Here is a 23,326-nt window from a genome sequence, read left to right on the forward strand (position 1 = left end):
AAGAGGGCCTCGATTTGTAGGCTTTTTCCTTGTGGAAACTTTCCAAGGATCATATCGACTCTCTTTTTGGGAGCTGGGGGTGGTGAGTCTGTTTCTTTTTCAGGTGACCTCTCGCGTTTTGGAGAGCTATCTCTGGGACCTCTCTTCTGATAAGGTTGTGGCTTTTTGAGGTCCACATCTTTTATTTCTCCGGCTGCGAATTTAGCAGCCAGTTGTCGTTGGAGGTCCCAACATTCTTCGGTTGAATGTCCCTTTCGATCGTGGTAAGAGCAATGTTTGCTCTCGTCATAACCTTTGGACCAGGGGGCTTTAGCTGTCGCGGCGACAGGTTTTTCTTCCTTGTCTTCCTCGACTACGTAAGAATGTTCTCCCTGGGTCTGATTATTTCGGGAGCTACCTCTTTTGTGAGGTCCCTTTCCATCGGAGGCTTCGCCTTTCGGGTGACTCTGGGGTTTTCTGTGGAGCTTATCTAATGCTGCCATTTCCTCCTCCAAGGTAATGTATCTAGAGGCCTTATGGAGGGCGTCGTCGATAGTTGGAGGGGGATTTAGCGTTAGCTCCGAGAAGAAACCTGATTTATACCAGAGACCTCTCCTAAGAGCCTCAATGGCTACCTGATCGTTGGGATTCGAGAGTTTAGTTCTTACTGCTCTGAACTTTTCGATGTAGACTCGCAGTGAGTCTCCCAGTCCTTGTCTGATCTTCCAGAGGTCAGCCTCAGACGCTTGTTTCAGGATGTGAGTTGAATATTGCTTCATAAAGGCGTTAGCCAATTGATCGAAACTGTCTATAGAGTTCGGCTCGAGGCTGGAGAACCATTCGAGAGCTGTTCCGATCAGGTTTTCGGCAAATGTTCTGCAATATCCTGCATCACACTCTTCCTTTGTGAAGTGAGCTTTAACGATAGCTAATCGGAAGGTTCTTAAATAGGCCTTTGGGTCTGCGTTCCCATCGTATTCAGGAATCTTAATTTTTCGAGTATCTCTTATGTAAGAGTTGGCAATTCTATCGGTGAACGGAGTTCCACGAGTCTCCTCAATTAAGCTCTCGATTTCGGGAGCTGAGCTCGTTACCTTGTGAGCTTGAGCTCCATGTACCTGCGAATTGCGTCAGGTCCCTCGAAGGGAAGGACATTTGGGTCATTATCAGATACTCGGCGAGCAGGTTCCTGGTGAGACCGAGCTCGGTCGTCTTCCCAGCTAGCTGGTGAAATAGGTCGCTCATTGGTCCTTAGGCTCCGAGCGAGATTAGTGCGGAGAGCTGCAGGATCAGCATCCGTCCTTTGGTATTCGTCTGTGCTTGGGGTTGAAACCCTAGCTTGAAACACTGAAGCTGATGTTCTGGCCCCGGACGGTATGTTGGTTCCTGCTCCAGACCCGGAAGGAGGTGGCGGTGGAGGCAAACGGGTGCTCCCACCGGTGTTTCGATCAGGCATGGAGCTAGTTGTAGCTACATTGCTCCCCATGGTGCTGGTGATAGGAGGGGTAAACGCAGGAGCTGTCCTAGCGCGAGGCGTTTGGAAAGCAGGTTCCTGCCCTTCTGCACCTGGGCTATCAGGGGAGAAGTTCAGGCGCTCTCTAGGGAAGGAAGGGTCAGCTAACCGTTCATGGAAAGTGACTCCTCTTCCCTGGTGGACGGACGGTTGGGTCGTTGCGGATTGAGATCTGGTTATCTCTTCGAACTGTTGCTGCCGTTCGGCTAACTGTTGCACCGTTCGCTCGGTCTCTTGAGCTTTGTCCACTAACTGGAGCATCATCCGACGGATCTCAGAAAGCTGATCTTCCGTTTGGTTCGGAGCGGATTGATGCGATGGGTTATTGAGGGCTGAGGACCCAGAGTTGGTCCCTCCGGAGGCTCTCGGGTTATTTGCCCCCGGAGCAGTGCGATTCGGTGAGCTATTGCTCTGGTTCGATTGATCGGGGTTAGATGGATTCGTTCCGTCTAATGGATTCATCCTTTAAGCTTTAGAGAAAGGGATTCGATTATTTGTCCCCACAGACGGCGCCAATTGTGAGAGACAAGGTTTCACTTCTTAGATTTAGGTTAGGTCAAGAGAGATGAATGAGAATCGTGGGCTGAATCCCGTAAATAAACTTGAAGAATGAATATGATTTTATTGATGAGTTGAAAGATGATGAATACAAAGGGATGTATCTTGAGATGATTACTAAAGAATACGTAATGCTTTTAATCTAGTACAAAAGTTGATATATGGAAAAGAGATGGCTTGTCTTTTATCTTCTCCGTCTTTATATAGTCTAGGTTTCGTTGGCAACCCTTCAACTGTTCTCCGAGATATTTGGCTTCAATTACGGAACTCGCTTTAGGCTCCTTTTGATCGAGTCTCTTAAGGTGTTAGCTCACTTTCTGTCGTGACCTCTGCTATGATGTCTCCCAGGTCCAGTCGTCAGCTCGGCTTTCAGCTCCCTTTGTTATGATGGGCTAATCGCAACCCACATGCTAGTTCACGCTTATCGGTACCTCACCTGAGGGTCATATTCGGGTCCAACACTTTTGGAGTCTTGCAAGCTCGGATTGCCATCGTTAAAAATCCAGCATTTTTTTGGGATAAAGTCAAAATTGGAAAGATTATGAGATCATGTATCATACTCCATAATATGATAGTTGAAGACGAACGAGATGGATACACGCAATTTAATCTTTCCGAGTTCCAACAAGCAGAAGACAACGGAAGTTCACATGTGGATCTCAACTATTCAACATATATCCCTTCAAATATCGCCAATATGATGGGTGTTCGAACTAGAATTCGTGATAGACAAATGCATGAACAACTGAAAGTTGATTTGGTTGAACATTTGTGGAGTAAATTTGGACGTGATGAGGACAACAATTGAGCTCAGATGTTTCTTTCAAATTATTGTCGATTATTGTACTAATCTTTGTTTTTATGTTTTAATTTTAAAATGAATTTTCTAAATGTTATGATTAAATATGTTTTATATAATAAATAGATTTAATCTTATATAAAATAATGTTTAATAATTTTTTTTAAGCACCCCAAAATAAGCAACTTCCATTAGAGGTCAAAATATTAAAAATTGCTTAAAAAAATATTTAACATCTATTTAATACTAAAAAAATGTTTAAGCATCCAACAGAGTTGTTATGGTTAAAGATGGTCTTAGAACTGGTATTCTGGTTCCGCTGGTCAATCATTCTAATATGCTGACTTTTTTTCTATTGTATTTTGACACCATTCACATACAAGTTGAAATTTCCGAGATCGGAAATAGTGTATAAGCTAAATGACTATGCATGGTATATCTCTAAAAATAGTAAGTACTAACAGTTGACACTGACAACACAAGATCCAAATGAATTTTAACTTTATCTAAACGACAAAAACCATTTTAATTGTTATCTTATAACCTTACGATTCTAGATCCGTCTTATCGACTCATTACACTTTATAATTTAAAACTAAACTAGATTTTGACTCGTATTTTCAAAAAAATATTTTCTTTTGTGTTTTTTTTTTTTTAAAAATATTTTTATATTTGTGCTTTTTGTAATTATATGTGTGTTTAATAGTAATCTAATATAATTTTTGACAACTTTATTGAACAATGTCAAAATTGAACAAATATATAAGTTGTAATTAGAACTGGGTTTATGTGAAAAAACAGTTAAATGAAATAGATATGTTTTTTGTTCGTCAGAAGCAATAGACATATCATTATATGATTTGTTTTATATATATTGTTATATAAGGATACATAGATTTTGTAAAAAGAAAATGGACATATGCAAAAATATAAGATACATACAGTTTTTGATGTATAGGTCGTTCAAAAAAAAGCCGTAGAAAATAGTGGGCCTGATTATTTTGGAACTGAAGAATGATTACAAAATATATATTGAAACATACATAGTTAGTTATGTATAATAGTTTAGATGAAGTTATAAAAATAGTTGGACTTAACCTATATCAATAAGTCATGTTTCTAATTTAATAGTATTGATATTGATACTTCTAAACTCTTTGATTTACACGTCGAATGAGGATAGTTTAATTTAGTCTTCATTTCTTAAGGTTTAATCAAATTTAAAATCTTGGAACACAAAACATGTTTTTCCTCCGTTCATCGTCGACCATGTATAGATGTCGGTCTCGTCGACAATTCGGGAACCAATGGAGAAAATTAACTTAAAGAACATGATTACTTTAGCATGAGAATAGTTCATAAACATTGACCAATTATTATTTTGTTTTTGTAAGGAACAAAGGAAACTCCAAGACAGCATCAAAGCCTAACACGTGGCTTCACACGAGGATAATATCGTTAGCTAGCTTGAAAGCCCATTCATCCAGTTATCAGCTAGCACACGGCTCTTTTGTTTTTTGTGGTGATTGTAATCCCGAAATCTTTCACACATATCACCGTCCGTCAGTATAGGGTTTGACTGAGCTTTGAGTTTAAGGTTGGTGCGGATAACACAACAAACTTAAGGGCTTATCACACCAAAATCACTAGGCCTGGGCGTATGGATACCCATTCGGATTCGGATCGGGTTTTCGGATTTAAGTTTCTAGGTCTCATACTAAAATTGTATTAGTACGGATCGGGGTCGGATAATAAAACTTCAGATTCAGTTCAAAATTGTATTGCATCTTAAAATCCATAAAATAACCATATATCATTCAGATTCGGGTTATATCGGTTTGGTTCGGATATAACCGAAGTAAATTTGTTTTTTTTTAAAGCAAAGCATAAATAAAAATACCTAAATTAAATAAAAATTAATCTATCATACATGAAATTGATAAATTAACAATAAAATGTTAAATCAAACATGAAAACAAACATTATTTGTAAACAATATGCATTAACTTACAGAGAATACACTTGTTATTTCAATAAGCAAATTATAAAGTACTTATTTATAACTAATTGTGTACTTAAAGCATTTATTAAAATTTTAATATTTATTTTTATATATCATATTACCACAAATATTGAATTAATAATTGAAATACTTATATATATTTCAAAATATTTATATTGACTAGTAACTTCGGATTTTCCGGGTTACCCATTCGAGTTCCGTTAATAACACTTTGGGTTCGGATATTTTTTGTACCACCATACAAGACCCATGTAAGCATTTTTTACATTTCAGATCGGATAATAGATCGGGTTTTTCGGTTCGGGTCCGGTTCAAATTTCAGATTCTGAATTTTATGTCCAGGCCTAACTAGGACTATGCAAAATACCCGAATTCAAAGTGTAGAACCGGACTCGACCCGAAGAATTGTACAAAACTTGAAATGAAACTGAGAAAATATTCAAAAGGATTCAAAACTTTAATATCCAAAGAATCAGAACCATTATCAGACAAAGTATTCTGGATACTGAAAATATATTAATTAATTTTAGATTTAATATCTAAAATATTTTGAATTATCAAATATTTGGAAAATTATATGAAATTTGAAGAAGAAAAACTGTCAATTTACCCAAAAAGAAGTGAACTACACCTAAATATGATGACCCATGATTATTGGGCCCAAACCATTTTTGGTCAAACTGGGCCCAAATTGTTTAAAATTAACATATTAGCGTAATGGATCTCACTTAAAAGAAGGATCTAGAAATTCGGTATTATGTGGGTGTATATATATACACAACTACTCCCCACATTACCTTATACCTTCAATAACTTGGCTGCTCTCTCTTTCCCTGATAAACCCTAGATCTCCCCGATAAGCAGCAACAATGGCCGACGCCGAGACTTTTGCCTTCCAGGCCGAGATCAACCAGTTGCTCTCCCTCATCATCAACACCTTCTACAGCAACAAGGAGATCTTCCTTCGTGAGCTCATCAGCAACTCCTCCGATGTAAGTCTCTTTTGCTTTCTCCTTGATCGATCTGTAGATTAGGTTTGATTACTGTTGTTGTTGTATCCGATTTGAAAATTGAAGTAGGGAGCTCTATGATATTCAAATCGGTCTTCTTAGATTTAGTTTTGCTACCATGGTTAAGCATTAGGTGTTAAGCTTCGATTAATTTGATTCTTGTCTTTTACGAGATAAACGGATCTTCAATCTATATGCATTCGGTTTGTTTGTATAGTTGGATCTTACTCTGGTGACTTAGTTTTTGAATGAAATAAGTAACTCGGATTAATAGTTTTGGATTGATTCTACGAGATAGGTTGAGTTTCTTTCTATGCGTTTGTATACGTTCTTGCGTTTGTTACTTAATGGTTTTGAACTTGTGAAACAGGCCTTGGACAAGATTAGGTTCGAGTCCTTGACCGATAAGAGCAAGCTCGATGGCCAGCCTGAGCTCTTCATCCACATCATTCCCGACAAGACTAACAACACCTTGACCATCATCGATAGTGGTATCGGTATGACCAAGGCTGATTTGGTCAACAACCTTGGAACCATTGCGAGGTCTGGTACCAAGGAGTTCATGGAGGCGTTGGCTGCTGGAGCTGATGTTAGCATGATTGGTCAGTTTGGTGTTGGTTTCTACTCTGCTTACTTGGTTGCTGACAAGGTCATTGTAACCACCAAACACAATGATGACGAGCAGTACGTGTGGGAGTCTCAGGCTGGTGGGTCTTTCACTGTGACGAGAGACACCTCTGGCGAGAGTCTTGGTAGGGGTACGAAGATGGTCCTTCACCTCAAGGAGGACCAGTTGGAGTACCTTGAGGAGAGGAGGCTTAAGGATTTGGTCAAGAAGCACTCTGAGTTCATCAGCTACCCAATCTCCCTGTGGATTGAGAAGACTATTGAGAAGGAGATTTCTGATGACGAGGATGAGGATGAGAAGAAGGACGAGGAAGGCAAGGTCGAGGAGGTAGATGAGGAGAAGGAAAAGGAGGAGAAGAAAAAGAAGAAGATTAAGGAGGTTTCTCACGAGTGGGACTTGGTGAACAAGCAGAAGCCAATCTGGATGAGGAAGCCTGAGGAGATCAACAAGGAGGAGTACGCTGCCTTCTACAAGAGTCTCAGCAACGATTGGGAAGAGCATTTGGCCGTGAAACACTTTTCTGTTGAAGGCCAGCTCGAGTTCAAGGCTGTTCTCTTCGTCCCCAAGAGAGCTCCTTTTGATCTCTTTGACACTAAGAAGAAGCCCAACAACATCAAGCTCTACGTCCGTCGTGTCTTCATCATGGACAACTGTGAGGACATCATCCCAGAGTACCTTGGCTTTGTCAAAGGTATTGTCGACTCCGAAGATCTCCCCCTCAACATCTCGAGAGAGACGTTGCAGCAGAACAAGATCCTTAAGGTCATCCGCAAGAACCTCGTGAAGAAGTGCATGGAGCTCTTCTTTGAGATTGCTGAGAACAAGGAGGACTACAACAAGTTCTACGAAGCTTTCTCTAAGAATTTGAAGCTTGGTATCCATGAGGACTCTCAAAACAGAACCAAGATCGCTGAGTTGCTCCGTTACCACTCGACCAAGAGCGGTGATGAGTTGACCAGCCTCAAGGATTACGTGACGAGGATGAAGGAAGGTCAGGAGGATATCTTCTACATCACCGGTGAGAGCAAGAAGGCTGTGGAGAATTCTCCATTCCTTGAGAGGCTCAAGAAGAAAGGGTATGAAGTCCTTTACATGGTTGATGCCATCGATGAGTATGCCATTGGCCAGCTCAAGGAATTCGAGGGAAAGAAGCTGGTCTCTGCAACCAAGGAGGGTCTGAAACTGGAAGAGTCAGAGGACGAGAAGAAGAAAAAGGAGGAGCTGAAGGAAAAGTTTGAGGGACTCTGCAAAGTGATCAAGGACGTTCTTGGAGACAAGGTCGAGAAGGTCATTGTCTCTGACCGTGTTGTGGACTCGCCTTGCTGTCTGGTAACAGGTGAGTACGGCTGGACTGCGAACATGGAGAGAATCATGAAAGCGCAGGCCTTGAGAGACAGTAGCATGGGAGGTTACATGTCTTCCAAGAAGACAATGGAGATCAATCCGGAGAATGCGATCATGGACGAGCTGAGGAAGAGAGCTGAGGCTGACAAGAATGACAAGTCGGTGAAAGATCTTGTTCTCCTTCTCTTTGAGACTGCCCTTCTCACTTCAGGTTTCAGCTTAGACGAGCCCAACACCTTCGGAAGCAGAATCCACAGGATGTTGAAGCTGGGATTGAGCATTGATGATGATGATGCCGTGGAAGCCGATGCAGAGATGCCACCGCTTGAGGATGATGCTGATGCTGAAGGTAGCAAGATGGAGGAGGTCGACTAAAAGCCTGCCCAGTTGCTGCAGTTGATGGCTTTTCTGGACTTCTTTGATCCTTTTTATCGTTTGAACCTTTTATTTCAGTATTTTTTTCCTTCTCTTCTAGAGTATTATTTGCTTTTTATGTACGAACTATGATCTTTTGCTTTTGAGTAAGAAGAGGGGTTTTGCAGTTGATGGTTTGTTTCTAGCAAATCCAAAGTTTTTTGCGGGGTTGATAGTATCCCCACTATCCTGATCTTTGATTATTTTGTGAACTAGAAGCAATGATAGTGTTTCTGCTAGCGAAGATACTTTGTATAAGGAGTATTACTATTTTGCTTAACATTAGTCTCCTGTGATTAGGCAAGTAAGTCAGAAGACTTGAATAGATTACTATTTTGACAGACGAGTTCTTTTTGCTGCTCTCTGCTCAATAGATTAACTGCCCAATGTTCTTGCCTTGTGTGAGTTGTAGAAATGTTTGTTATCTAGGAAAGGCGACTTTGGTCTCCGGAATATCTTGATCGAGTTGTGTTATGCTATATTTAAGCTCAGTAGTGGTGCCACCTTTTTTCATTATGATGATCTGGTCCTGTTACAGCTTCTAGCATCTATTGTCTATTGTTTTGTAAAACTGATTCATGTTTTGAGCTTTGTGTTTATGCTTCAGTAAAAATGTGAACTGAGAACGTGTAAATGACAATTGATGTTTCTCGTTTATTTCTAAGTGAAGTATTAACCGTGACAGTTGTTAAAAGAAGAGTATTGCATGACTTGATATAATCAACTTTTTAGGCTCAGTATTAGCATCTAACAGTTCCTCAAATAACAAAAACACACAGGTTGAAGTAAACCCCTCTACTTGGTTTAGATCAATGAACTTAAAAACCTACCATACATTAAGATGTAAAAGTTATATCTACAAACATCTGGGTCAACCGTCGAAGTCACAACCCAGTCGACTTTTAAAATGCGACTTGGATTTGATGAGCTTATTTTTAAAATACATGGTGCGACTTGAAACTTTGATAACTTAGGGATATTGTTTGCAATTTCAGAAAATGCAACGTACTATATTGGAAATTTAAGGGAATCCGGGTATAAACTCGGGCCGAACCGGAGCCGGTTATATGGGGATCCAGCTCCACTGTCGTTAACAAACAAAAAAAAAAAGAAGCTGATCTCAGATTGCTTTGCGGCTTCATAATTTCAAGGACGGAGTCAGTGAGTCTCCGATCGAGTCAGAGATGGGAGGCAACGGCGAACTGAAGTATGAGATCTCACAGAACGCGTACATCAAGCTCGTTCTCCACTCTCTGCGTCACAAAACGGCGGCGGTCAACGGAGTCCTCGTCGGTCGAATCAGTCCCAAGGACGAAGGAGTCGTGGAGATCTCCGATTCCGTGCCCCTCTTCCACTCCAACCTAGCTCTCCTTCCTCCTCTCGAGATCTCGCTCATCATGGTCACTCTCTCGTCTCCTTCTCCTGTTGATTTTTACATATAGTCTTTGAAATTGAATAGGATCTGATTGCATTGGTCTTCGATGTTTTGAGGTGTTTAGATAGAGGAGCATTACGTGGCTCAGGGTCTGAGTATTGTTGGCTACTTTCATGCCAACGAGAGGTTCGACGATGTGGAGCTCTCTGGTGTGGCTAAGAACATTGGTGATCACATCTCTCGCTACTTCCCTCAGGCGCCTATTCTCTTGGTGTGAATCTCTTAATCCTCTGCTTTCAGTCACAGCAGTTTATTGAATCACTAGTTCTAACTACTTGTGATGTATTCTGTTTTGTAGTTGAACAACAAAAAGCTTGAAGCCTTATCAAAGGGTAAAGATCGAAGCCCTGTGATGCAGGTTTGTATTTCTTATCTTAACAAAAGTTTTGGAAGGCCATTGATATGAGACTTGAAATGTAGTCAATTAAGTAGGGAATATATATATATATATATATATATATGTGTGAAAGCCATTCTACACACATATATATATATATATGTTAGAAAATAAATATACTAACTGATTACGTTAGAAAATAACTATACTAACTGATTACGTTACCAGACAATCTACTTGAATTGTGCGAGCAACTTGTATTGTACTTTGATCAACGCTTTTCTCTCCCTTTTCGTTTGGTATTTTTTACTTTGATGCGAGTTTCTTTTGCTGCAGTTAATAGGTCAAGTTTTTTGATTTTTTTTTTTTTCCGTTTAGTAACACTTTATGTTTATTTTATATGTTAGCTTTGTGTGAAAGATGCTTCCAAGAACTGGAGAGTAGTTGGAACAGACGGAGGAAGCAAGCTACTCTTGAAAGAGCCATCGGCCAATGTAGTTTTGTCAGATTACATTTCATCTGAGAAATGGAAGGACGTCACAGATTTTGATGATCATCTTGATGATGTCACCAAGTAAGCTAGATACACACAAAGCTAACACCTCTATTGCACACGATGGTAATATCTCACTTGTTATATTCATTGTGATTGCAGGGACTGGCTAAACCCTGGACTTTTCAACTGAAGACGGGTATGTGATATAGCTAATTAGAGTTTTGCTTTCTTCATCTTCACTCGAAAACAAAACATTTCGCAGAGACCCTTGTTTACAGTTTCCCTTGAATCTTTTTGTTCAAGTATTATCTTAAACCCTAGTTTTATCATTTTAATGATATCTGTTGGGGCCTTTTCTAGTGATTCAATTTGTTTAAATCTCTTTGGTTGCACTTTGATTATATAGTTGGAATGAAAGCTTTGCTTTATTTGGTTGTTCTTTTTAGAATTTTCAGAAGTACATAGTTAAATCCTAAAGGCATGAAACCCTTTCGGGCAGCACTCTGTCTGCATCAACCTTAAAACACAGGACAACCTTTAACGACAACACCTTTGGCTGTCGGGCAATGCGCTAGATTGCAATGGTCTGAATTCTCAAGCCCCCACCAATCAGGCAAGCTTACGTCATTGTTCTGAAACACAAAGAATATCAACACTCCCATAATCGCGGTCCCTGCATCAAGCGCTGCAGAGAGGATGTAGTTGTGCCTCGCCCACCAACTCTTAAACCTCCTGAAGATGTAGTAGTTGAACACAACCCCAACGATGGTCCAGGACCAATAGTGCACAGCCTTGGCTTGTGGCATTGAGCTTACTGCAGAGAAGATCAATGGAATATGGATGTGTTTTAGCCATTTCTTCTCCGGGAACTTCTTCGATGAGTACCAGAAGGGAACTGGAGCAAAGATGCCGACGAGGAAGAACCAGTTCATCCCGGGGTAGATACCTTCTTTGGTAAACATCCTCCTTGGACCGATCACTCCCCATTTGATCGATGCATTGTAAAACACTTCGTATCCGGGACAAGTCCATGGACTACCCACTGGGAGAAAATCCGTGTTACATACGTTCTCGACGGATGTAATGAGCCACCAGGTTGTTCCGAAGCAGACGGTCGATGAAACCACAGTCGCAACAAGCTGGACGATGAACATAGACCTTGGAGGAATCTTCATGTAGTGACCAAGCTTGAAGTCTCCCACAAAGCACAAGGCTTGAGACATGCTGATGTATCCGTAGGTCTTGAAAGCCACATTGGCTAGTGGTTTCCCCGGGTATAAGTACCCGATGATCAGTTCTGTTATAACATTAAGACCCACCTGGTGGTTCGTAGTTGCTTGGATGACTCCGATAGGTAATGTGAAGAACATGGCAATGGCGCATGCGAGTATAAGTCCCCACCATGGAAGCTGAAGCTGCTTGTCAAAGCCCTCACAAGTGTAGAGTGCAAAAGCAAAGGAAGCAACTAGAACTGCGATGAACCACCACTGAGGTACTGCTTGATAGTTCTTCTTCATCAATGTTGAATGCACATCTCCGAACTTGTCCTTTGTTGCTGTCGTTGTCTTCTTCCAAATTCCCCATATAAACCTTGAGATACAACAACAAACACAAAAGAGAGTGAGACGAGATCAAATCATGTATTCAAAAAGATGTTGAAAGTTGGCTCCTTACTTTCCATCATAGAGGGCGACATGAGAGATGGTAGCAAAAAGAGAAGCAAAGCTAAGTCCGTAGAGCAAAGCAAACATCACACTCAAATAGAGCTTGCTGTAATCGTTGTAAGCATCTAGATTGATATCAAAGTCCTTCTCGTTTAGTATACGGGTAATGTTATAGGAATGTCCAGTCTGTTCAAAGGTTTGCGAAGTATAGAAAGGAAACTTCTGTGCATCATAAGCATTACTCCAGTAAAAGATAGGTAGAAGAATGTACAAGAAGATGAAGAATCCTGCAAAGAAGTTAGCTATGGCGAAAAACGGTACAGCTAGTGGACTGCCTAAGAAACCAGCAACCGTGGACCAGTCAAGACCAAACGAACCAATGCCTAAATCCTTGAGCCCTGAGCCGACTATCTGAGCGGTCACTGAGCTTTTCCAAATCAGCAAACGAATGAGATTGCGGAGATGGAAGGGAAGAGGTAGCCAGGGACTATGTAGTAAGCAAAGCTCACACCGAAGACAATGAGGAAGAATCTTAGTCTTGTTTGTTGCCCTTTTTGTAAGTCCTCCTTCTCATGCACAGCTCTGTTACACAAGTCAAAATGAAAATCAAAATGAGTGAGAGACGTAGAGATAGAACATGTAAGAGAGTTGAGAGTCATTAAACCAGTCGATAGAAACAAACCTAAAGAGTGAGACTTGAACAAGATTCCACGAGGAACTTCCTGAAGATCCCAGCCCATCCATATCCCAACAACTGCAAGAAAATGATATGTCATAGATGAGGCGGAGGTGCTCTTTTGAGAAACGTCTCTATGGATAGCAGACAAAAAAAACTGATCATGTATATATTACATGCAAAATAATTAAAATATTTATATTTTAAAATGCATGCATACGTGCGAGAAAGAAAAACATATTGCCTTTCTCCCATAAAAACAAAATCTAAGACTTAAAAGTGAAAAAAATAATGTCAAGAAATAAAAACAATCTTACAAAAAAATATTAAACTTGTAAATGTTAGCAAAATAATCAAGAATCATTAAAAAAATACTTTTTAAAACCTGAGTGGTTTGTGTGAGCAACATGGCGGCGGCGACATTGAGTTGACGGTGGTAAAAAGCTTTAACAATGGTAATAATACTGGTGGCATAAGCTCCCCCAGCTCCAGTATTAGCAAATATTGAGATAAGAACATGTTCCTTGACATTGAACGGACCAGGATTGAACGACCACGACCATTTCGTCCCTGGAAACACAAACTTCTTTGTCGGAAGCGTCGCCGCCATGAATTTCCCCAGCGGAAGAGTCAGGACCTGAGCCGCAACGGAAGACACCCAAAGCTGGTTGGACCGGAAACTAAAGAACTGGTTCACGAACGCAAGCAGTATGCAAGAGACAAGTCCGAGAAACCATGTTCGGAAAGTAAGAACCGGTAGTGATGGATCGTCAGTTGTGGGAACAGTTAACCGGACTTCTTCAACAGGACTATCATTCTCCTCCTCCTCCTCTTCTCCTACACGTCAAATTCAATTCAAAATATGTTAAAACCAAATATAACGACTAGAAAATTATTAATATACAAACTGAACCGAAACATAACGGGTATAACCCTTTCCCTTTCATTTATGGTTAGCTAGGTGGTAATGATAAGAACTGTTATTGCCTCAACGGTCAGGGCCTGATCTCAGATTTAAGGAGTTAAATATTATGTTATATTCTCACTAATGTTTTCCCCGAAATTCTATAAAATTGAAAGACAAGGGTAAATGTTTTATCCGACTGTGCCTAGAACCGCACTGCTCGCAGTTTATCATATTAATAAAGAGTTAAACTGTGAGACCAAAGAGATACATTACCGTTTATAACGATCTTGGACTCGTGAGGATTGTCGTCTGAGGGTTTGGGTTCGTCGAAAACGCTCGTCATTATTTTATCTTCAAGCTCCTTTCGCAGTGGTTTATCTCTTGTTGACCACCGTCGGAATTTAACTTATCGTGTGCTTGGAGTTCGATTTCTACTTAGCTGTATCGTGTCATTGGAGTTTAACTTGTACTTGGGATCGACTTGTATGATATACTGTATGGAGCTATCAACTTATCGTGTGCGTGGAGTTTGACTTGTAGTCACTTTATAATTTATTTCAAAATAGAATTTAATCTATAATAAAGTGAACATAAATTTATTTCATAAATAGAGTGATCTTTTTTTTATATATTATTACTACATTTTTCATTCAAAAAATGAAGAATAAAATATAATTGTAGTTACTCAACTACATTACAGAGTTACTCCGTTTTAAAAGAAATAATGAGTTTTATATTAGAAATACCATTAAGACATATCTAATCGAGATAATCAACATATTTCATGAGTTATGCTACACATGTTTTTACAACGGGAGAATCTCAAACTAAAGTGTAGACCAATATAATCATTGCAGTATGTGAAAAAAGAGAATTTGTTTTTCAGTATATAAGACTAACTAACCATAGTTGAAAATGCGATTCAAATATTTGATATTTATCGCAAACTTTTCCAATTATTAGACCATACACAAGTTCGATTTTAAGAGACAAAATTAGTTACAAATGTACGACATTTTATAGTCATAGCTTTCTCTTGAGTCCTGACAAGCGGATCTAAAAAAACTACAAGATGTTCTGATATTTGGATGTTTATCTTAAGAGTAACAAATCTTAGATAAGTTACACACTTTTTTTTTAATTACAGATATAAATGCAACGTGATAATATACAGATAATGGGAAAACCCGGATTTGTTTGATTATAATCTCTAAAATATCAGATAAGTCATGCTAACTATAAAAGTAAAAAAAGCCTACTAAAGTAAAAAAAAACTATACAAGTAATTATGACTTTTGAACTCGGAATTGTGCTAAACCCATTAAATCACTCGGAAAGTTTGTTAAAACTAAATGAAAAAACTATAAAATAAAACAAATTTCAATATTTTCTAACATATTCTTATGTACTAGAGTTGGATTATTAAAGTTTACATTATTATGAGTGTTATATCAGTACACATATATTAAATAGCTCAATAACATATCATATTCACTAATTCTACAAACCAACTATAATAGTTAATAAAGAAACGATAAAAATGAAGTGGCATATAGTCACATATACTTTTTATAATCTAACTGGTATATAGAGCTACAGATGAACAACCAAAACCCTTACCAATTATACAATTGTAAATAAAATAAAAAATTTAGAATGGTGCGTATCAGCGGACGCACTTAGTCTGGTGGTTAACTAGAATATTACTGTTTTTATATTAGGTTTGAGTCGACGTTTAGTTCGGTATGGTTTTTAAGTTATAGTCCAATACTTTTAGAGTTTCTAATATGCTGATATGCATGCAGATCACGGTTTAGATTATGCATTTACAGTAAGCATGATTAAAGATAATGTAATAGATGAAATCATGAAAGGTAAGGTATCAAATGATTGTAGTCTAGTCTTCGGATCCCATTGATAGAGTTAAACAATCAAATTTTCTCTTTAGTTATACAGGCGGTCTATAATATCCCCTATAAATTAATCGAAAAACATTACATCTTATTTTTGTAGCCACATGTCATCACTAGGTTGATTCTTAAAATCATTAGAAAAGTAGGTTGGTCCATCTAATTATATATTAAGTTTTTTATTAAACTAACTATAAATTCATTATTAATGTTCTTTATTATTTTCTTAAATAAAAATTACGAAATTTCCTAATGTGACTAAAGTATATATGACAATTAATGATTTTGAATAATAAAAGATTTGATAAAAAAATAGTGTATCTTCTATCATATTAGTTTAATTTTAAACTATTAAAATAAATTAAACAATCACAATAACCATATAATAAAAAAAATTAAATTTTCTGTATATGTTATATTTTGAATTTTTAAAAACAACTATAAATTATTAAAACTGTTAAAAGTCTCACATTCAAATTTTGTGATCCATGGTTTAAATTTTTTGTTATGATAAAATATAAATGATTACAAAATCATATAAGTAAAAAATCTAATTTAATTAATTATTAAGATTAATATATATATATAGATATATCGTTTTAAATTAAACTATAAACCCTATAAAATACATAAATATTTTAGTTTCAAAATTTATTTTGAACATTTTTTTTTTTGAAAGAATGTTAAATTTATTCAAACAAAAAAACTGTTTTACACTTTGTGTTACTTTGGGATAGAAATTTTTATAAACTCAGAAAAAACTTCGATGAACTATCTCGTTGCAAACCATAGAACTAAACCTCCCGTGTGCGCTCGAGCGCGGATGGAAGACAGCCTATTACGAACGTTTTTGTCCACCATTTTTGAATTATTTTTTTGATAAAAGCTTTGAACGAAAACTGACAATTTTTTAAAAATTATAAATTACTAAGACTATTAATCTCACAATGAAAATTTTGTTATCAGTAATTTAAAGTTTTAGCTATTTAAGATACAAATTATCAAAAACACCATATGAGTAGAAAATATCATTTAATAGACATTAATATTAAAAATATATTATGTATGTTAATATCATTTAAATTTAATTACATATCCTATCATATGAAAAAAATGTTTGGATTAATAAAATTGATTTATATGTTCGTATCAATTTAATTGTATATGTAATAGTTACTGACTTTTGATTATTCAATATATATTTATTATTTCGTAATATGTAAAAATATATAATACATTAAATATTTTTTATATATAATGTTCATTCTGCGCTAGGCACGGGTCTTAACCTAGTGGATTATGATTTATGACGAACATTAATCTCGATAGATAAACATTACATCTCGTAAGATGAATATGAGAAATTAGATAAAATATATACATTAGCCATCAACTGTCCTTAATTCACATACGTTATCATTGACTAGTATGATTGCATAGACATCGATATCAACTTAGCTTGTAATGCTGCTCTTGTCTTTCTCTCTTTTTGATTGAGCAGTCTCAATCAAAGAGATACGAACTTTAGAGAATTGTGTTTTCTCTGAATCTTTTGTGTTTTTCCTTTTAAGCTTATTCTGACTTTTTTTTAGTATAAGAGAACTTAAAGAATATATTTGAGCTATCCACGCTAGTTTGAAGGTTTCTTTATTACAGCAAATTCCATGGGAAGTTTTTCACCATCAAGTTCTCAACCCAAGTATTAGTATATGATACTATATGTAAATATGATAATTATTATTTTATTCTGTGTATTTCAAAATTATGAAAACTCTTAACTTAAAATATTTCAAATGAGATTGGATTTCCAATAATTTTGAAATACCAAATCCATTAATTTATAATATATCTTCTAATATTGTAAGAATTTTTGGTTAGATACCCCCAATAAAGAAAGATATTCTTAATTAGCAGCATATATTAGGCAAAATCCATTTTTATAATAGATTTTTCTCATATAATTTACTAACATAACTAAATACAAAATAATTGAATAATAAATGATTACAGTTCGGTGAAAAAAATAACTTAATTTGTGTTTGTTAACTTTTCCCAAAATTTGTGGTGGATAAACAAATGCTGTTCATTCGTTTATCCACCACAAATTTTGGGAAAAGTTAACACACACAAATTAAGTTATTTTTTTCACCTGGTTTTTCACAAATTTTGGGAAAAGTTAACAAACACAAATTAAACACAAATGGTACCTAGTGGTTTCTTTTAATGTCATTGATGTGTTACCACCTGCATTAAGACCCATATACATTGCATATGATAATGTTCCAAAATGTTACAGCTAACAAAAAAAGAAGTGAGAAGCAATCTAAGGTTTCTAAAAATTCTAAATACCTTCTTGACAAACTGAAAAACATGGACTCACATTTAACCCTTAACTAGATTTGAACCCGCCCAGTCGGGCGGATATTTATTAATTATTTTGATTTGTATTTTCAAATGTAAAATTATTTTTATCAACTAAATTGATAAATTTTGTTTAAATATATAAAAATTGATTTGAACAAATTTATTAAATTGATTTGTACACACAGAATTCATAAGTTTTATACTATAAGGTTTTCATAAATTTGTGTAAATTATTTACTTTACTTGTTTTTATTTTTGTTCAATACATTTTTTGGTGGTATAATTTTTTTTTTAACTGTGCAACAAATAATGCAATTATATTATAAGCTTTGCATAAAAGTTTTGTAATAATTTTTAGATTAATTATATATTTATATATTTATATATTTTGAATTTTCATATGTTTAATACCAACATATATAATGTACATATAATTATGTAATATAGTCAATATTTGATGTGTATAATTTTTAGTCTAAAATATAGAGTTTAAAATGATTATAGTTGTGCCAAATAATTTAGGATGTTAATTTTCAATTTCCTTGTGCACCTTTTTGTTGCTCTATTTAAAGTCAAAAATATAATATGCATAATTACCTATCTCTCTAATTAAAACAAAAAAAAAACATAAAATAATTTCGAAATGTTGAATTAAGGCCCATGATTTCATAAAATTATGCCAGTTTGAATTCTCTGTATTTATGAACTTCAAAGTATATACTGAAAATCACATCTTCCTAAATAGGTTTGGGTGTTCGGGTCTTTGGATCGCGTTCGGACCAGTTTCTTTTGGTTTCGGACCGGTTCTTTTCGGGTTCGAGTTCTTCATGTCTTAATCTTTTGAGTTGTCTTAATCTTTTGAGTCCTATACCCTTGGTCCCAATATATACTTGTAAAATTTCGGTCAATTATTTTCGGTCTGTATTTATTTGGATCGGTTCTTTTTGGATCCGAATCTATTCGAGTCGATTCTTTTCGTTCCGATTAGAAGAATTTTTGTACCCTATAATATGAAACATATATATGTATTAAATACATATGAATTTTTTTATCGAGTAACTTTATAATTAAATACTTTTCAAATTCATTTTACATTCTGCAACCAAACACATAAGTATTTTTTATCGTTACATTCAGTATATTTTCAGAATGATGTATAAAATATATGATGTGGGTAAGAGAAAGGTATAAATCAACTTAGAACAAAGTTTCATCTATGGTAAAAGAGGTCCAAATAAGAGTTATTGTATTACTAATATAATTGTATATACAATCGGTCTATTTTAATTTTAGTGGAACATAATTCGTTTGGTTTACTTAAAATAGAGTAGATTATTGGTTTAATCTAAGTTGTCCGATTTTAATGTAGCAGTAGCGTTTAATATAAATATATTGTAAGTAACTTGATATGATCCATAAATTAAGTATTATACTAACAAACTTGAAAGTGTCCAAAACATAAATAACAACTTCAATAGTAGATAAATTTAGGATTCTATTTTAATAGAGTAGATATAAAAATGAGGCCAAACTATTAAAGTAGGCTTTTCTATTATATGAATCAAGGCCCATTAATATATGCTCTATTCAAGCTGATTTGTACTAATGCTTATAATTATTATTTTGGTTTTAAGTATAATTATGATATAATGATGCTATCACCAGGCTTAATATATGCGAATGAGATCAAAGTACCTAGGCTCAAGTCGCTAACTGCCAATCTGCATCCATGGGGGTTTGCAATTTTAATGGAGGAGAGGTTAGCTTCTTGAAAATTCCGTATTTCATTAATTATATAGAAAGTTGAGATCGTTGAATCTGCGATACCTCTTCATAAAACCCATAATATCTACATTACTGGCATGACTGAAATTGTTAAAATTTTATCTGCTTAAGTTTGTTCAGTATGCATTAACGTAGTTTTTGTTTTTTCCTTGCACTTTGTTTATTTTTCCTTGCATTAGAGTATTGTTGGATATGCACCTTGCAGTGGGACTGGGGTCAGTAACTTCGAACTTAATTTCTGTTAAACCATAGTTAAGCTCAGGGGCAAAGCTAGAAATTTTATACTATGGGTGCATTATTTATAAAAAGAAGCATAAAGGAGAACTGAACTTGGGAAACTATGAGTGCATAACTTTTTAGCTAACAAATTTTAAATGTCTTAGCCTAAATTTTTGAATCTTACTATTTGTATGGGGGAACTTGCACCCTTTACCATCGTGCCTTCGCCCTGCCCCTGGTTAAGCCCTGGGTCTTTATAACTACATTTTTTTTTTTTTGTAAATGGTTTATAACTAAATGTTCTGTGCTCCGAACGGGTTATATCAAAAGATAAATTAGTTAAAGTTTCCAAAATTCTTGAGGAAATAAAGAACTTTGCTCAGCCTGTACCTTCTTAGAAAAGTCAAATATATCTGAGCAAACAAAATTAACATTCGCAGTCAGATAAGAGCGATTATAACACTTTGTTATAAATATGCAGCAACTTTTACTTGCCGCTATTGATATGGAGGATGCCACTTCCAAAACTGGTAGATATATTGTTTACTCAAGATGTCCACTTATGGTTGCGGAGGTTAATTTAACTGATATGTCCCTCCCCCATATTTCTCACCCTTGTTCTTTATATATGCATCCTTAATTTTTCCTTTTGTATGAAAAAATTGCGCAGAACAAAGCTGTCATTTTGTTTGGTAAAAAGAAATGGTTTCTCCTCTTTTTCGGGAATCCAAACAATATAAATAGGTAATCCCAACGAGAATTGAATCCAAGTGGCGGAGTGCCTACCAGAAACTTCTTTACCATGGACCAACAGCTCGTTGGTGAATCTGTCATTGATTATGTTCAACTTGTTAAAACTGGACTCGATTTTGGCCAAGACGGGTAATGTACACAGTTCTATCTGTTGGGATATGTAAATGAACATCACAATGATACTGTCTTTAACGTCTCCAAATCTTTGTCTTGGTTTTATCAGATTTACAAAGTTTAGAGAACACCGATTCCATCTATCTTTAAAGAAGACTAAACGTTTTTACCCTCATGTACACAACATGGAAACGGATTCTTTGTGGTTACTCTAGTAGCTGTATAACCGAAATACATTAACCTACAGGAAACTGTAGAGGAAGATGATGATGATGAAGCTGAGGGCCTGATGCTATTGAAGAGATGGAGAAGCCTCCTGTTCCAATAAGAAACCAAAGGAAACTAAAGAAAACAAGGAGAGACTTGCAAAATCAAAGGAGGATAAAAGAGGCATTAAAGATAAGAAATCAAAATCTGGAAATGCTGAGGATCCATCTAAGGAAAGGAAGAGCAAAAGAAGAAGAGATCTGAATGGAAGATGGAAATTGCTCAAGCTAGGTAAGAAAATTTCTCACCTCATCAAAAACCATGAACTGAAAGAAGGAAATCCTTTGGGCTGTCTTATATTTTTTTGACTTGACAATGCTTTGAATGAACACATATGCAGGGAAGAGGAAAGAAGAGCCATTAGAGAGAAGTCGAAGGAGAAGCAATGATTGAGTGATTTTTGCATCAGACACTCTCTCATCTATGCTCATGGGGAAGTTGAATGTGCCATACATTGGCTTCTTGTTTTAATTATTCAATCACGAACTATTTGTGTAACATTAAAAATATCTTTTAAGAATGTGATGTTGAGTAGGGTTCTTGACCCAGTCACTAATAAGCCCTTGTCATCTTTCACATACAAACTGTATTGTTTAGTTTTAATATCTGTAAGACCAAACTAAAATCAAATGTATAATCGTCGACAACAATGTGTGTATATTGAAAGTTGAAAGGCTATGAATTTTTTCAGCTTTTCTTTTGGAAATGATGATTAAAAGTTAGGGAATTGTCAGTGAGCTGTTGATTGGTTGTAAGTAGTTAGTTAGAGACTAGAGATCTCTCTCAGAAGTGGGACTTGTGTTGGTGAACATGACAACCCATTCTTCATCTATCTCTGTCAGATCTTGTTTTGCGACCTCTCAATATTTAATTATTTGATTATTATTTATCCTTTTTTGTAACTGAATTATTTATCCTTTTTGTGCCTTTTAAAAACAATTTGCATTATTTAGAATTTATTTTCTTATATAAAAATATTTCAAATATTCTAAAATCATTAAAGAGATCCAACCGGTCGATTATATGAGTCAATCAATCAATTCCTGTATTATGATGGTATGAATAATTCAATACAATTTGTTTACTTTTCCGTGATTTTATAATTATTCGAAAGAACATTTATATGTCTTTTTTTTGTAAACTAAGAACATTTATATGTCTGTTCTTCAAAAGAACATTTTTTCTAGCAAAAAAGATTATCTCGTAGCAAAAGAAGATGTAATTAAATCAGGTGGGCTATCATTTTTATTTTATACGTCAGACAAAATCATGTGGACTGTGTTCTGACATTTGGGTTGTACGTACTAAAGTTTAAAGCGGAGTGGATATAAACTATAATTAAACAGTGATTAATTCACCATAAGTTTACACTACCTACCACATAAGTAAATCAGAAAATGGAAAAAAGAATTTACATGTAACTTTATAAAAGCATGCCCATCATCAAGAATTATTTTGATCGACTCTAGAGAAAAACAAAGTTAAAGAAAACTAGAGAGTTAGCAGCTGTATTAATAAGGTGTTGATCATTTGAAGACATTAATATTTTCGTTTTAATAACGAAATTTTGCTTCAAAATGCTAAACCGAAACTCAAGCTAACTAATGAAATGTATTGAAAATTTAGTATCTTAATTTATAAATCTTTTAACAATTAGGTAGTGGAAACAAATTAATAATAATTTGTTATAATTGGATTATTATTTTATTCTACAAATGGAATTGTCACGCTCGTTTCACGTCCCAAGCGGATCGTGTAGCAGTGGTCGTTATTGGATTTAAGAGCATGATGTTAAAGTGAATTATTGAGATAACTAAACGGACAAACTATACCTACTTGTGTTTTTAATGCTCAACAATCTTGTGTTTTGTTTAAAAAAAAAAACAATCTTGTGTGTTTGTCAACTTCCATTTGAACCTTTTCTACAGAAAAAAAAACATTATTTCTGCTCGATTCAATGGGAAAACAATAGGAAATGTTATCTTACAATATAAGGAAACTTAATATATATTGAAACAAATCAGAAATTGCTTTAACCCTTTGTAGACATCTTTGGAACTCCAAAGTTTCCAACTTTATAAAGCTACGATGGTGAAATTTAATAACAACTAGACACCTGGTCTGCATGTTT

The 23,326-nt window shown here is 35.7% G+C and overlaps 3 protein-coding genes and 1 long non-coding RNA gene across 4 annotated transcripts; 2 read left to right on the forward strand and 2 right to left on the reverse strand.

The window, feature by feature from the left end:
- Positions 1 to 5,612: 5,612 nt before the first annotated feature.
- On the forward strand, positions 5,613 to 8,395 carry LOC106387414 (heat shock protein 90-2). The gene is made up of 2 exons (XM_013827266.3): positions 5,613 to 5,864; positions 6,253 to 8,395. Exons 1-2 carry the CDS (start codon positions 5,742 to 5,744, stop codon positions 8,227 to 8,229), a joined length of 2,100 nt encoding a protein of 699 aa, XP_013682720.2. The 5' UTR covers positions 5,613 to 5,741; the 3' UTR covers positions 8,230 to 8,395.
- A 947-nt stretch (positions 8,396 to 9,342) lies between these two features.
- Positions 9,343 to 10,964, forward strand: LOC125584212 (ER membrane protein complex subunit 8/9 homolog). The gene is made up of 5 exons (XM_048752320.1): positions 9,343 to 9,668; positions 9,768 to 9,914; positions 10,002 to 10,061; positions 10,448 to 10,614; positions 10,696 to 10,964. Exons 1-5 carry the CDS (start codon positions 9,453 to 9,455, stop codon positions 10,724 to 10,726), a joined length of 621 nt encoding a protein of 206 aa, XP_048608277.1. The 5' UTR covers positions 9,343 to 9,452; the 3' UTR covers positions 10,727 to 10,964.
- On the reverse strand, positions 10,943 to 14,267 carry LOC106387409 (oligopeptide transporter 1). Its single transcript, XM_022698871.2, is given in 7 exon segments — positions 10,943 to 12,126; positions 12,211 to 12,640; positions 12,643 to 12,782; positions 12,883 to 12,909; positions 12,911 to 12,954; positions 13,262 to 13,713; positions 14,057 to 14,267. Coding segments are annotated over 7 exon segments (2,235 nt in total). The 5' UTR covers positions 14,127 to 14,267; the 3' UTR covers positions 10,943 to 11,054.
- A 6,423-nt stretch (positions 14,268 to 20,690) lies between these two features.
- LOC106387413 lies at positions 20,691 to 23,097 on the reverse strand. Its single transcript, XR_001277701.3, has 2 exons — positions 21,444 to 23,097; positions 20,691 to 21,244 (listed from the first exon to the last, which is right to left on the reverse strand). It is a non-coding gene; the product is annotated as an uncharacterized LOC106387413 (long non-coding RNA).
- Between the last annotated feature and the right edge of the window lie 229 nt (positions 23,098 to 23,326).

The sequence above is a fragment of the Brassica napus genome, chromosome C3, assembly GCF_020379485.1.
Source record: "Brassica napus cultivar Da-Ae chromosome C3, Da-Ae, whole genome shotgun sequence".
Classification (NCBI taxonomy): domain Eukaryota; kingdom Viridiplantae; phylum Streptophyta; class Magnoliopsida; order Brassicales; family Brassicaceae; genus Brassica; species Brassica napus.

Bases quoted from the DNA above. Each gene is read 5' to 3' on its own strand.
- LOC106387414 (XM_013827266.3), top strand. From the start codon at position 5,742: ATGGCCGACGCCGAGACTTTTGCCTTCCAGGCCGAGATCAACCAGTTG. The intron at 5,865-6,252 runs GTAAGTCTCTTT...CTTGTGAAACAG, and splicing joins TCATCAGCAACTCCTCCGAT to GCCTTGGACAAGATTAGGTT.
- LOC125584212 (XM_048752320.1), top strand. From the start codon at position 9,453: ATGGGAGGCAACGGCGAACTGAAGTATGAGATCTCACAGAACGCGTAC. The intron at 10,062-10,447 runs GTTTGTATTTCT...TTTATATGTTAG, and splicing joins ATCGAAGCCCTGTGATGCAG to CTTTGTGTGAAAGATGCTTC. The intron at 10,615-10,695 runs GTAAGCTAGATA...TTGTGATTGCAG, and splicing joins CATCTTGATGATGTCACCAA to GGACTGGCTAAACCCTGGAC.